The sequence below is a fragment of the Apium graveolens genome, chromosome 9 (genome assembly GCF_009905375.1).
Source record: "Apium graveolens cultivar Ventura chromosome 9, ASM990537v1, whole genome shotgun sequence".
Lineage (NCBI taxonomy): Eukaryota > Viridiplantae > Streptophyta > Magnoliopsida > Apiales > Apiaceae > Apium > Apium graveolens.
This window is the reverse complement of record NC_133655.1, coordinates 287,556,168-287,568,211: the sequence shown is the minus strand read 5'-3', so window position 1 is coordinate 287,568,211 and position 12,044 is coordinate 287,556,168. Positions and strand designations below refer to the sequence as shown.

General features: G+C 32.0%; 1 protein-coding gene across 2 annotated transcripts; it reads right to left on the bottom strand.

The window, feature by feature from the left end:
- Window positions 1-550: 550 nt before the first annotated feature.
- Window positions 551-8,671, bottom strand: LOC141683035 (cell division control protein 48-like). 2 transcript variants are annotated; one of them, XM_074487724.1, is made up of 13 exons: window positions 8,514-8,671; window positions 7,599-7,899; window positions 7,056-7,214; window positions 6,589-6,884; window positions 6,049-6,153; window positions 5,273-5,573; window positions 4,637-4,795; window positions 4,169-4,464; window positions 3,158-3,262; window positions 2,384-2,684; window positions 1,752-1,910; window positions 1,285-1,580; window positions 551-797 (listed from the first exon to the last, which is right to left on the bottom strand). In XM_074487724.1, the coding sequence occupies exons 1-13, from the start codon at window positions 8,622-8,624 to the stop codon at window positions 669-671; spliced, it is 2,718 nt and encodes a 905-aa protein (XP_074343825.1). In that variant the 5' UTR covers window positions 8,625-8,671; the 3' UTR covers window positions 551-668. The 2 variants fall into 2 exon arrangements, with proteins under 2 accessions (XP_074343825.1, XP_074343826.1); XM_074487725.1 differs by lacking the exon at window positions 8,514-8,671 and adding an exon at window positions 8,453-8,490.
- Window positions 8,672-12,044: the final 3,373 nt, after the last annotated feature.

The following is a 12,044-nucleotide window of genomic DNA, read 5'->3' as shown; positions in this document are numbered from 1 at the left end:
TGTTAAGAGCCGTTTCGAATTATTTGAGGACTAAAACTCACTGTTTAACAAGTAGGCAGTCTTATTTTCTATGCACATTGTTATATCGTTTGATCTCAGCAATAGAAACTCCAGATTTCAATCTGAAATTTAAAAGCTATATTAGGAACTTAGTCTTTTAGAAAGTTTCAATCGCGTTCAGTAAATGACGGAAAAATTTGTACATAATGACATGATAATTGATGTGAAATATTTTAATTGAATTTATTAATATAAATACAAGGGCCTATTTAAATTAAAATTCATCGCATGTTATTCTGTACAAAATTTTGTATACAATTCTGTACATCAAACATTTTACGTAGATAATTAAGTTTATCATGTATCGAACACCACAGTATCGACTGATTTCTACTATATCGAACACCTTCAGTATCTTATATGGAGGCATAAAACACCGAAAATTATAATTGAATCTCGATAAATTAATAATCAATAAAGTAATAATCTCGTTAAAATAATATTTTTTTCCGGTCCCAACATAATCGACACAATGTTTATTATTCCCGATAAAGTAATAAACTCGTTAAAGTAATATTTTTTGTTGGTTCCAACCATATTATTTTATTAAGGTTTAACCATAAAAAAAAGGCTTTCTGCAATAAAAATACACACATTCATGTCAAATGCTAGGAAGATGTACACGCATTATTGTACTTATGTATGCTATTACAAAAATTAACACTAGCAGCATCTTTTGATTTTCTTTTTGCAGCAAGAACTTCCTCCAGATCTGTTTGTGATAATAGCCTGGGTTCCTGAAAAATAACGCATATACTTAAGACTCGTGTATAGGAACTTGATCAGCAGAAAAACAGTAGAGTTATAACAAGATGGAAATAAACTGAAACCTTCAGAGCAATTATGAAGAATCAACCAAACACGGAAGATTTTATCCCCTTGCATATTGAACAGAATTCTAAGAAGTGCATGGAGAGGCTTTATATTTTATAGAGTGCATGATCTATGTCTTGGACACATGAGGACATAATGCTTATATAGGCGATGAGAAGTTTCTGGACATAATAGTTTAAGGCAGCTTCCTGATCATTTAGGTTTGCCATTGCAAAAGAACCCAATTTTTTAAGATTTCGAACAAGTAATTAGGTGTTGCCTATACAAGTTTTAAATAATTGACGGGGATGATGAGAGAAGTTAATATTAATTATTTTCTTAAAGCTTCATATACATAACTAGTAATCGTGTGACTAACAAAAGTAAACATGTAGGACAGGAAGTACTGACCGACGAATCAAGTCCATTCTTTTCAGCATTAAGATAGTCCCTGATGGGAAAGTAGGCTGCCTGCTTGCAGAGTTCAAGAAGATCTGAACCACTATGCCCCTCACATAAACCAGCTATGTGGTCAATGTCAATTCGACTCTCTACCTTCTCCCCCTTCAAGATAACCTTTAATATATCAACTCTTCCCCTGTGATCAGGAAGTCCAACTTCAAAAGTCTGAGGTAAACGTCTACGTAGTGCATCATCAAGCTCTGATGGACGATTAGTGGCCGCAAGAACCATTATCCTTGCATTTTCTACATAAAAATATCAGAAAAGAGTAAAATGTTGACTAGAAGACGTAACAATAGCACTAATTATATTGGCACTGATCCATGGTCGCTGAACACAGTTATGACATGGGAAGAGAAAGGTATGAGATCAATTTTAAATCAGGGTATATTAAATAAAATTTAAAGAGAACATACGATCAGTGGTGAGACCATCCCATTGCGCCATGAACTCGGTCTTCATTCTTACGTTTATCTCATGGTCTGTGGAACGTCGCTTACTCAAACAGCTGTCGGCCTCATCAATGAATATAATAGCAGGCTGGAGTTTGTGTGCCATGCTAAATACAGCAGCCACTGAAAATTATTTTGCAAATGTTAATTTAAAAAATTAAATGGCATAAACCTAACCAACCAAGCTTCAGCTGAATAACTTAATAAAAAACGTTTTGTTACTAGAACACATTAAAAAATACATGTAATTCACAGGAGTCACTAGAGTAAACTGCAGAATAGAGACATACTTCAGACAAACCATAATTTTTTTTTTAACTTTTTACAAAAATTTTGAATCATTGAAATTAATAAGGCAAGCCAACTTGGCTTATATGCACAACTATGATTCTCCCTTACCATCCACGCTGTTACTTTAGACCTTAGTGCATGAAACACTGGCATGAAATCTTAGAGCAATCAGCAACAAAAAGTTGTAAAACTGACTAATAGAAATATAAAATTGGTCCATGGAAACGAGAACATTAAATTCAAAATTCACAACTTGATAGAATTTGGAACACAGAGTCTAATCAACTATATAAATATACACTCACCAAATTTCTCAGCTTCACCTATCCACTTGCTGACTATAGTTGATAGCCTTACGTTAATAAAAGTTGCCCCCGACTCCTTTGCAATGGCTTTTGCGATCATAGTTTTTCCTGTGCCTGGAGGTCCGAATAACAACACACCTTTCTGTGGACCAAGGAGTTTCCCTTGTGAAAAAAGTTCCGGCCTACGGAGAGGGAGAATGATCAATTCATGCAGTGACTGCTTAATTTTTTCCAGTCCTCCAATTGAATCAAAATCCACTTCAATTTTATCAGGATTAATAACATCCCCAGCTATGACATCCTGTGCAATATCGTTATCTCAAAATATCAACAATTCAACATAATCGAAAACTTATACTTACGTAATTTACTTTCACATGTACATATCTACTTGGCGTATCTTAATATATTAAGGATGTTTTAGTCTTTTAATTTTCAACGAAGATTCAGTGTAATTAGAACATGTTCAGCATAATATAACTCTAGTTTTCTTGTAGATATGCTACCAGAATTTGGTACAAAGAGGGATATCAAATTCGAAGCCACTCACCCCAATTATATAATTAAATTTGTTTTTTAATCTATTTGTCAAGTGCTAAAGATATTATTACTAAAAGGGATACTTCAGCAAAATGGAGTACAAAGTGGAGTATTATAAGACGTTCTTTGATATGTACCTAAGATAGACGACTACAATTATTAAACACAATGCAACTAAGATAAATGAGAACTTTTGAAACTTTGATGAATGCATGCCTATAACAGGAGTTATACCTCGTAAGAATTGGTACCAAGTGCTTTTGTGTATGCGTCACGTTTTGTTTTTCTTTTTGCAGCAAGAACTTCCTCCAGATCTATTTGTGATAACGGCCTCGTTTCCTGAAAAATAATGCATATACTGAAGACTCGGATATAGGAACTTGATCAGCAGAAAAAGGCAGTAGAGTCATAACAAGATGAAAATAAACTGAAACCTTTATAGCAATTGTGATGAATTGGCCAAACACTGAAGATTTTATCCTCTTACAAATTGAACACAATACTAAAAAATGCTTGGGCAGGATTTAGAGTGTATGATCAGTGTCTTGGACACGTGAGACATTATGTGTTTGGTCACTGCCACTCAAATACACTCTTAGGTGTCGTTTGGATCATTTTATTCTAAAACTGGTTAACCGGAATGAGAAGTAGATTTTAATACAAAAACGTGTTAGAATGTCATTCTCATTCCCGTTAGGCGGTATAGAATCCATATCCAAACAGCACCTCAGTCACATGCTCACAAGTCACATCCATAGTAAACCCCATGGTTTTAGACATTCATATTTTCAACCTGGACATTATATACCATGTAGCCATAGGTCCGGCAGTTATAATATTCAGTCTAACCTACCTTTATTACTATAACTAAAGTAATTTAGTACTATGCCAAGGCAAACAACTTTGAATCTATAAGTGACTAGTACAGTAGTAGTACTTAATGATTAAGCGTGATTAAGACTTTAAGCAGTGAATATAGTAAATGCTTACAAAGGTGATAGGAAGTTTCTGGACATAATACTTAAATTCTAGTTTAGGGCAACTTCCTCATTAAGGTAAGCCATCGCAAAAGAATGTCCAAGTTTCTAAGATTTCCAATAAGTAATTAGGTGTTCCTAACAAAGTTTGAAATGATTGACGGTGATGATGCGAAAAATTAATATTAATTCTTTCCTTAGAGCTTCATATGCATAACTAGTAATCGTGCGCCTAACAAAAGTAAAAAGTAGGACAAGAAATACTGACCGGCGATTCCAGGCCACACTTTTCAGCATTAAGAAAGTCCCTGATGGGAAAATAGGATGCCTGCTTGCAGAGTTCAAGAAGATCTGAGCCACTATACCCCTCACATAAACCAGCTATGTGGTCAATGTCAATTAGACTCTCCACCTTCTCCCCCTTCAAGATAACCTTTAATATATCAACTCTCCCTCTGTGATTTGGAAGTCCAACTTCAAAAGTCTGAGGCAAACGTCTAAGTATTGCTTCATCAAGCTCTGATGGACGATTAGTGGCCGCAAGAACCATTACCCTTGCATTCTCTACAGAAAAATATCAAAAATGAGTAAAATCATAAGTAAAAGATGTATTGTAACAATAGCATTCATCGTATTCACTGATCTGTGGTTGCTAAACACAGTTATGACATGGGAAGAGAACTATTAGATCAACTATAAATCAGGGTGTATCAAAGAAAATCCAAAGAGAACGTACGATCAGTGATGAGACCATCCCATAGCGCCATGAACTCGGTCTTCATTCTTACGTTTATCTCATGGTCTTTGGAACGTCGCTTACTCAAACAGCTGTCAACCTCATCAATGAATATAATAGCAGGCTGGAGTTTGTGTGCAATGCTAAATAGAGCAGCCACTGAAAAAAAATGTAAATCTTAATTTAAAAAACAACGGCATAACCCTAACCAGCCAAGCTGCTGCTGAACAACCTAATACAAAATTTTTTGGGACTAGAACACATGAAAGGATACATGTAAATAAGAGGACATGAAGACTTTAGAATAACTGCAGAATGGAGACGTATTTCAGACCGACCATAAATATTTTTTTCAAAATTTTTGGATCATCAAAATTTATAAGGCAATTCAACTTGGCTCATATGCACAACTATGATCCTCCCTTTACCAGCCAAGCTGTTACTTTATATCTAAGTGCATATAACACAGGGAGAAGTCCTTGGACCAAATCTTAGAGCAATCAGCAACAAAAAGTTATAAAACTGACTAATAGAAATATAAAATTGGTCCATGCAAAAGAGAACATTAAATTCAAAATTCACAACTTGATAGAATTCGGAACACACTGTCTAATCAACTATATAATATACACTCACCAAATTTCTCTGCTTCACCTATCCACTTGCTGACTATGGTTGATAGCCTTACGTTAATAAAAGTTGCCCCCGACTCTTTTGCAATAGCTTTTGCGAGCATAGTTTTTCCTGTGCCTGGAGGTCCATATAACAAGACACCTTTCTGAGGACCACTGAGTTTCCCTTGTGAAAAAAGTTCCGGCCTACGGAGTGGGAGAATGATCAATTCATGCAATGACTGCTTTATGTTTTCTAGCCCTCCAATTGAATCAAATTCCACTTCAATTTTATCAGGATTAATAACTTCACTAGCTACGGCATCCTGTAAAATATCGTTATCTCAAATAATCAAAATTAATTGAAAATTAAACATACATAACTATTTACTTTCACATGTACATATGTACTTAGCGTTAGTGAATATATTAAAGATGTTTTAGTCTTTTATTTTTATACCAAGATTCAGTGTAGTTATAACATGTTCAGCATACTGTAACCCAAGTTTTCTTGCGAACATGATACTAGAATTTGGTTCAAGGACAGATATCGAATTTGAGGCCACTCACCCCAATTATAAAATTAAAAATTATTGTTTTTTGATCTTATTTGTCATATGCAAAACATATCATTACTAACAAGGAAACTTCAGCATATGGAGTATCATAAGGCGTTCTATGATATGTACCTATGCTAAACTACTACAATTATAACAAATCAATGCAACTAAGATAAGTGAAAACTATCGAAACTTTGATGAATTCTTATGCATATAATATAACTATATAGAATATAAATACCTCGAAAGAATTGGTTCCAAATGCTTTTGTGTATCCGTCACGCTTTGTATTTTTTTTCGTAGCAAGAATTTCCTCCAGATCTGTTTGGGATAATGGCCTGGGTTCCTGAAGATCAGCAGAAAAAAAAAGAGGTCGAGTTATAGCAAGATGAAAATAAAATGAAACCTCTTGAGCAATCGTGATGAATTGGTCAAACGCGGAAGATTTTATCTTCCTATAAATTGAACATTATACTAAGAAGTGCATGAGCAGGATTTAGAGTAAGGTAGGTTATAGTACTGTCCTACTTAATGAATAGTCCGGATTAAGATCTCAAGCAGTGAATAAAGTGAATGCTTACATAGGGTGATGGGAAGTTTCTAGACATAATAGTTTAATTCTAGCTTAGGGAAGCTTTCTCATTGAGGTTTTTCATCGCAAAAGAATGTCCGAGTTTCTAAAATTTTCAATAAGTAATTAGTTGTTCCCTATACAAGTTTGAAATGATTGATGGGGATGATGTGCCTAATAAAAGTAAAATGTAGGACAAGAAATACTGACCGGCAATTCTAGTCCACTCTTTTCAGCATTAAGAAAGTCCCTGATGGGAAAATAGGCTGCCTGCTTGCAGAGTTCGAGAAGATCTGAGCCACTATGCCCCTCACATAAACCAGCTATGTGGTCAATGTCAATTCGACTCTCTACCTTCTCCCCCTTCAAGATAACCTTTAATATATCAACTCTTCCCCTGTGATCAGGAAGTCCAACTTCAAAAGTCTGAGGTAAACGTCTAAGTAGTGCTTCATCAAGCTCTGATGGACGATTAGTGGCCGCAAGAACCATTACCCTTGCATTTTCTACATAAAAATATCAGAAAAGAGTAAAATGTTAACTAGAAGACGTAACAATAGCACTAATTATATTGGCACTGATCCATGGTCGCTGAACACAGTTATGACATGGGAAGAGAAAGGTATGAGATCAATTTTAAATCAGGGTATATTAAATAAAATTTAAAGAGAACATACGATCAGTGGTGAGACCATCCCATTGCGCCATGAACTCGGTCTTCATTCTTACGTTTATCTCATGGTCTGTGGAACGTCGCTTACTCAAACAGCTGTCGGCCTCATCAATGAATATAATAGCAGGCTGGAGTTTGTATGCCATGCTAAATACAGCAGCCACTGAAAATTATTTTACATATATTAATTGAAAAACTAAATTGCATAATCCTCCCTTACCAGCCAAGCTTCAGCTGAATAACTTAATAAAAAAAAATATTGGGACTAGAACAGATAAAAGGATAATTGTAATTTACAGGGCATGAAGCCCTTACAGACTACTACAAAATGGAGATGTATTTCAAACCAACCGTAATATATTTTTTTTTTGGAAATGTTTGAATCATCGAAAGTTACAAGCCAAGTCAACTTGACTCATATACACAACTATGATTCTCCCTTACCAGCCAAACTGATACTTTAAACCTTAATGCATAAAACACAGGCAGAAGTTCTTAGATCAAACCATAGAGCAATCAGCAACAAAAAGTTGTAAACTGAACTCACCAAGTTTTTCAGCATCACCTATCCACTTGCTGACTATAGTTGATAGCTTTACGTTAATAAAAGTTGCCCCCGACTCTTTTGCAATAGCTTTTGCAAGCATAGTTTTTCCGGTGCCTGGAGGTCCATATAACAACACACCTTTATGAGGACCCAGGAGTTTCCCTTGTGAAAAAAGTTCCGGCCTACGGAGTGGGAGAATGATCAATTCATTCAGTGACTGCTTAATATTTTCCAGCCCTCCAATTGAATCAAATTTCACTTGAATTTTATCAGGATTAATAATATCCCCGGCAATCGCACCCTGTACAATATTGTTATTTGAAATCATCAAAATTAATCGAAAACTTATACATACATAACTAATTACTTTCATATATACATATTTACTTAACATTGGATAATGCGAAATTATCCACAGTCAACTTGGTTGGGATACACCAGCCGCAATATTACATTGCGGGCTGCCGTAATGTTTCATTACGGCGGGTGAGTGCACCCGCAATGAAACAATGCGGCTGTTGTATCCCATCCAACGATGGCTGGGATCAGTTCCCTATGATAATATACTAAAGGATGTTCTTATATTTATACCAAGTTCCGGGGACCATCGACTCATGACATACTCAATTAATGTGCATGAAGAGATCATAGAAAGCCAAGTCAAATACATGGGAGTTAGTGCATAATGTGTGTCTGCACTAGAAAAACCTTAAAATTAACACATGCATGCATCAAGCAAACAAACAAACAATCAGATAATAAGAATCAACACAAGAATTATGCAAATTAAGTGTGGTTAGATAATTGAAGAAGTGCTTAGAAAACCAGAAACCAGTCAAACTGCGGGAGCTAACCGTGGAGCCAAACATGCACCTAAAACCTTAAAGCCGAAAAATAGAAGATAAATTAATTTACCTCGAAAGAATTGGTTTTAGTGCTAGTTATAGAAGGCTTCTTCTTAGTTCCAAGTGCGAGTCGTTTGTTGTCAAGCTTGACGATCGTCCACAAGCCAAACGCGGCAGTCATTGCGCTGACCGCATAACAGAGCACTTCTTTGGAAAACTGTATGCGATCTGACATCTTCTTCTAAAATACTATGCAAATATGATTTTTTCAGGGTCCGTAAGGTGTTTATTTATATATACGTGCAACCTCCAAAATACCCAATTTCTATTTGATTTAAATTATTAAACACTTTGGAATATTTGGTCTTAATATATATATATATAGTTTTACTTCAATATAAACTAAATTAAAATACAAACTACACCTCCCACACACAACTACACATAATTCCCTCTATTTTTAATTGATTTTTTCCCGTCAATTAGCGAATTCTTTTTAAAATCTAACTTCATTATATTTTTTCTATATCATCCAACAATCAGTATGAATACCATATTTGATATGTTTCGACGATAAATCACTAATTATGTGTACGAGAATCACTAAAAGTACTGGTTTTGGAATTAGTACTGATTTCAGTTTACTGATTCGGATAAGTTTAAATACTGATTTTATTGTCAAAATATAGCAAATATGCTATGCAAATCGATGAGTGGGAGATAAATAAAAATACGAGAAAATATTTTTTTAAGAAAGTTAACCAACTAACGAGAAAAGTAAAATTAAAAATGAAGAGGAAAGTGATTAAACACGTGGGTCTCATTGATTTGTAGTTTGTATTCTAATATTGGTTTGTATTTGAGCCCTTATATATATATAGGGAGTTACTCCAATAAAAATCAATTTAGAATAGAAACTATAAATCAAATAATTTTTAAAAAAAAATTAATTCGAAATATAACACATATGGTATGCAAATTGATCGTTGAGAGATGTAGAAAAATATAGTGAAATCGGATTTTTAAAAAAACTTACGGTTTGACGGAAAAATCAAATTAAAAACGGAGGGGAAAAGCTAAAATTGGGTGTGGGAGGGTGCAGAGTAGTTGGGTGGGGTGATTTAGGGGACCATTAGATTAGGTACATCTAATGGCTTAGATTGGTTCTTAGTTTTATTTTAATTTTAGTTTGTATTTCATCATTTCCCTATATATATATATATATATATATATATATATATATATATATTAAAATTTGCCATTTGTCCTAGTCTATTTTGAATTCTAAATTTTTTATTAAAATCTATATTATACTTACTAGTTTGAAACTTGTGTAATACACAGATATTTTTTAATATTATAGAATTATTTTTAAAATTTTAAATTATAGTTCATATCATATCTGAGTATAAAAACAATGTTTAATCTAATGTTAATATTATTTTATTTCAGATATTTCTTACCGGAGGTCCATTATTATTAGGTGTAAGTATTATAGATTTTCCTAAATTTCTATATAACCAAGCCTTTAAGTTAAAAAAAATCAAATTAATCCAATCCATTTAAAACGGTTTGATTTCGGTTTAAACCGTTTTTAATCAACAATAAATTAAACTTAAATTTAAAAATTAAGAACGGAAAGTTTGAATAATATTATAAATATATATTAAAATTTAATCATATTTTAAATACGATTGAAAAATTACAAAAACTTGACAATCAATAAGAGATGAAGTAAGATTATAAAAATATGATTCTTATATTTTTAAGTTTAAAAAGATTTAATAAAATATAATAGTTACATAAGAATCTCAATAATTTTTAAGAAAGTTTTTTTGTTGATACTTTTTTGTCGAGATTGTTGATACTTTTATATGTTTAAAATTTTGCATGTTATTAAATTTATTATTATTATTATTATTACTATTATTATTACTATTATTGTTATTATTATTATTATTATTATTATATTACTCATACATGTATATTAATGTTCCAAATACAAAATATTCAATTTGGTTCGGGTCAGTTTAGAGGTAAAAACCGAAACCGAAGTGAAAATAACTGGTTTTTAAAATTTCAAATCGTTACCGAACCAAATTGTTAATAAACGGAAAAAATAATAATTGTTAATAATAATAATAATAATAATTATTATTATTATTATTATTATAATAAATTTAATAATACGCAAAATTTTAAACGTATAAAAGTATCAACAATCTCGACAAAAAAGTATCAACAAAAAAACTTTCTTAAAATTATTGAGATTCTTATGTAGGTATTATATTTTATTAAAATAAGTATATTTTTAATATAATAATAAATAGAAAAATTATATTAATTTACTAATATTCAAAAACTAATTGTGATGTAATATTCTAATATAATCCTATACATAATATGATTATAAATGGAATATGATTAGATTCTACTGTATATATATACATGTAATAATTCAATTCTGCATCCATATATTTCTCAATATTTATTTATTTGTTGCAATAATATCACAACAAACTATTAAAAATAAAAGAAATTATTGCAACGACATCATAAGTAACATTATGTACATGTATTAATAATAACATAAAAAAGTTTAAAACTTTTTTTCTTGAAAAAAAATTTGAGATAATAATATAAATATCTGTTATTGATAGGATTTAACATGCGAAATTGGATTAAGGGTTAGTATTTATTTAAAGCCAAAATAGGCATAACTCTATTTCTAGTTTTATAAAATTTGAAATTCTATTTATTTAATAATTAAGTTTAACATAATTATTCAATAATAACTTAATTTTGAATTTAATAATATGTAAATTCAAAATTCGTTTATCTTATTAATAAAGTCTAAAACTTAGTTAATAATTCAGATTTTTTATTTATATTAAATATTGTTGCATGCAATTTTTGTTAGTGTGACGGGTGTCTCAAGTCAACCGTCAATCATATTCAATGCTTACAGTGGATACTCATAGTGCCCATGTAAGAGCATCTTCAATGCAACAAAATCCTTAGCTATATTATGTATTTGACATTTTGGTGACAATTTTAAATGATTCGGAAAAATTTGAGCACTCTAACTATATTAATCCTTAGCAAAAAATATAAATAATTATATTTGGTTTGTTGAACCATCAAAACGCTTGATATAATTTTACCTATCATATTGAACATAATAACATTGCAGGGGATACTAAAAATTTACAAAATTTTTATTTTATCATTTTTTAACTAAGAAATTTTATTATTATCATTAGAGATGCTCTAAAGCGATACAAATCATAACAACATCACGCATGACAAATAGAATTTCAAGTCCAACATAAATAAGTGGTTTAGTACAGGTCAAATAATGGTGAACTTCTTAGATGGGTAAGGCCTGCCCATTGCAGGAGTCGGAGTATTTCCATGTTTGTGGTACATATACTAACCTTTACAGTAGAGCGGACAATTTGGTACACGACACGTGAACACGACATGAAATGACACGAAAAATTCTGATATGAATTTTAATTTTTTAATACACGAAACACGAATATACAGGAACACGATAGATTTAGTATCGGATATGGGTTTCAATTTAGGTACACGAATG

Bases quoted from the DNA above. Each gene is read 5' to 3' on its own strand.
- LOC141683035 (XM_074487724.1), bottom strand. From the start codon at position 8,624: ATGACTGCCGCGTTTGGCTTGTGGACGATCGTCAAGCTTGACAACAAA. The intron at 6,885-7,055 runs GTATGTTCTCTT...ATTTTTATGTAG, and splicing joins GGATGGTCTCACCACTGATC to AAAATGCAAGGGTAATGGTT. The intron at 4,465-4,636 runs GTACGTTCTCTT...ATTTTTCTGTAG, and splicing joins GGATGGTCTCATCACTGATC to AGAATGCAAGGGTAATGGTT.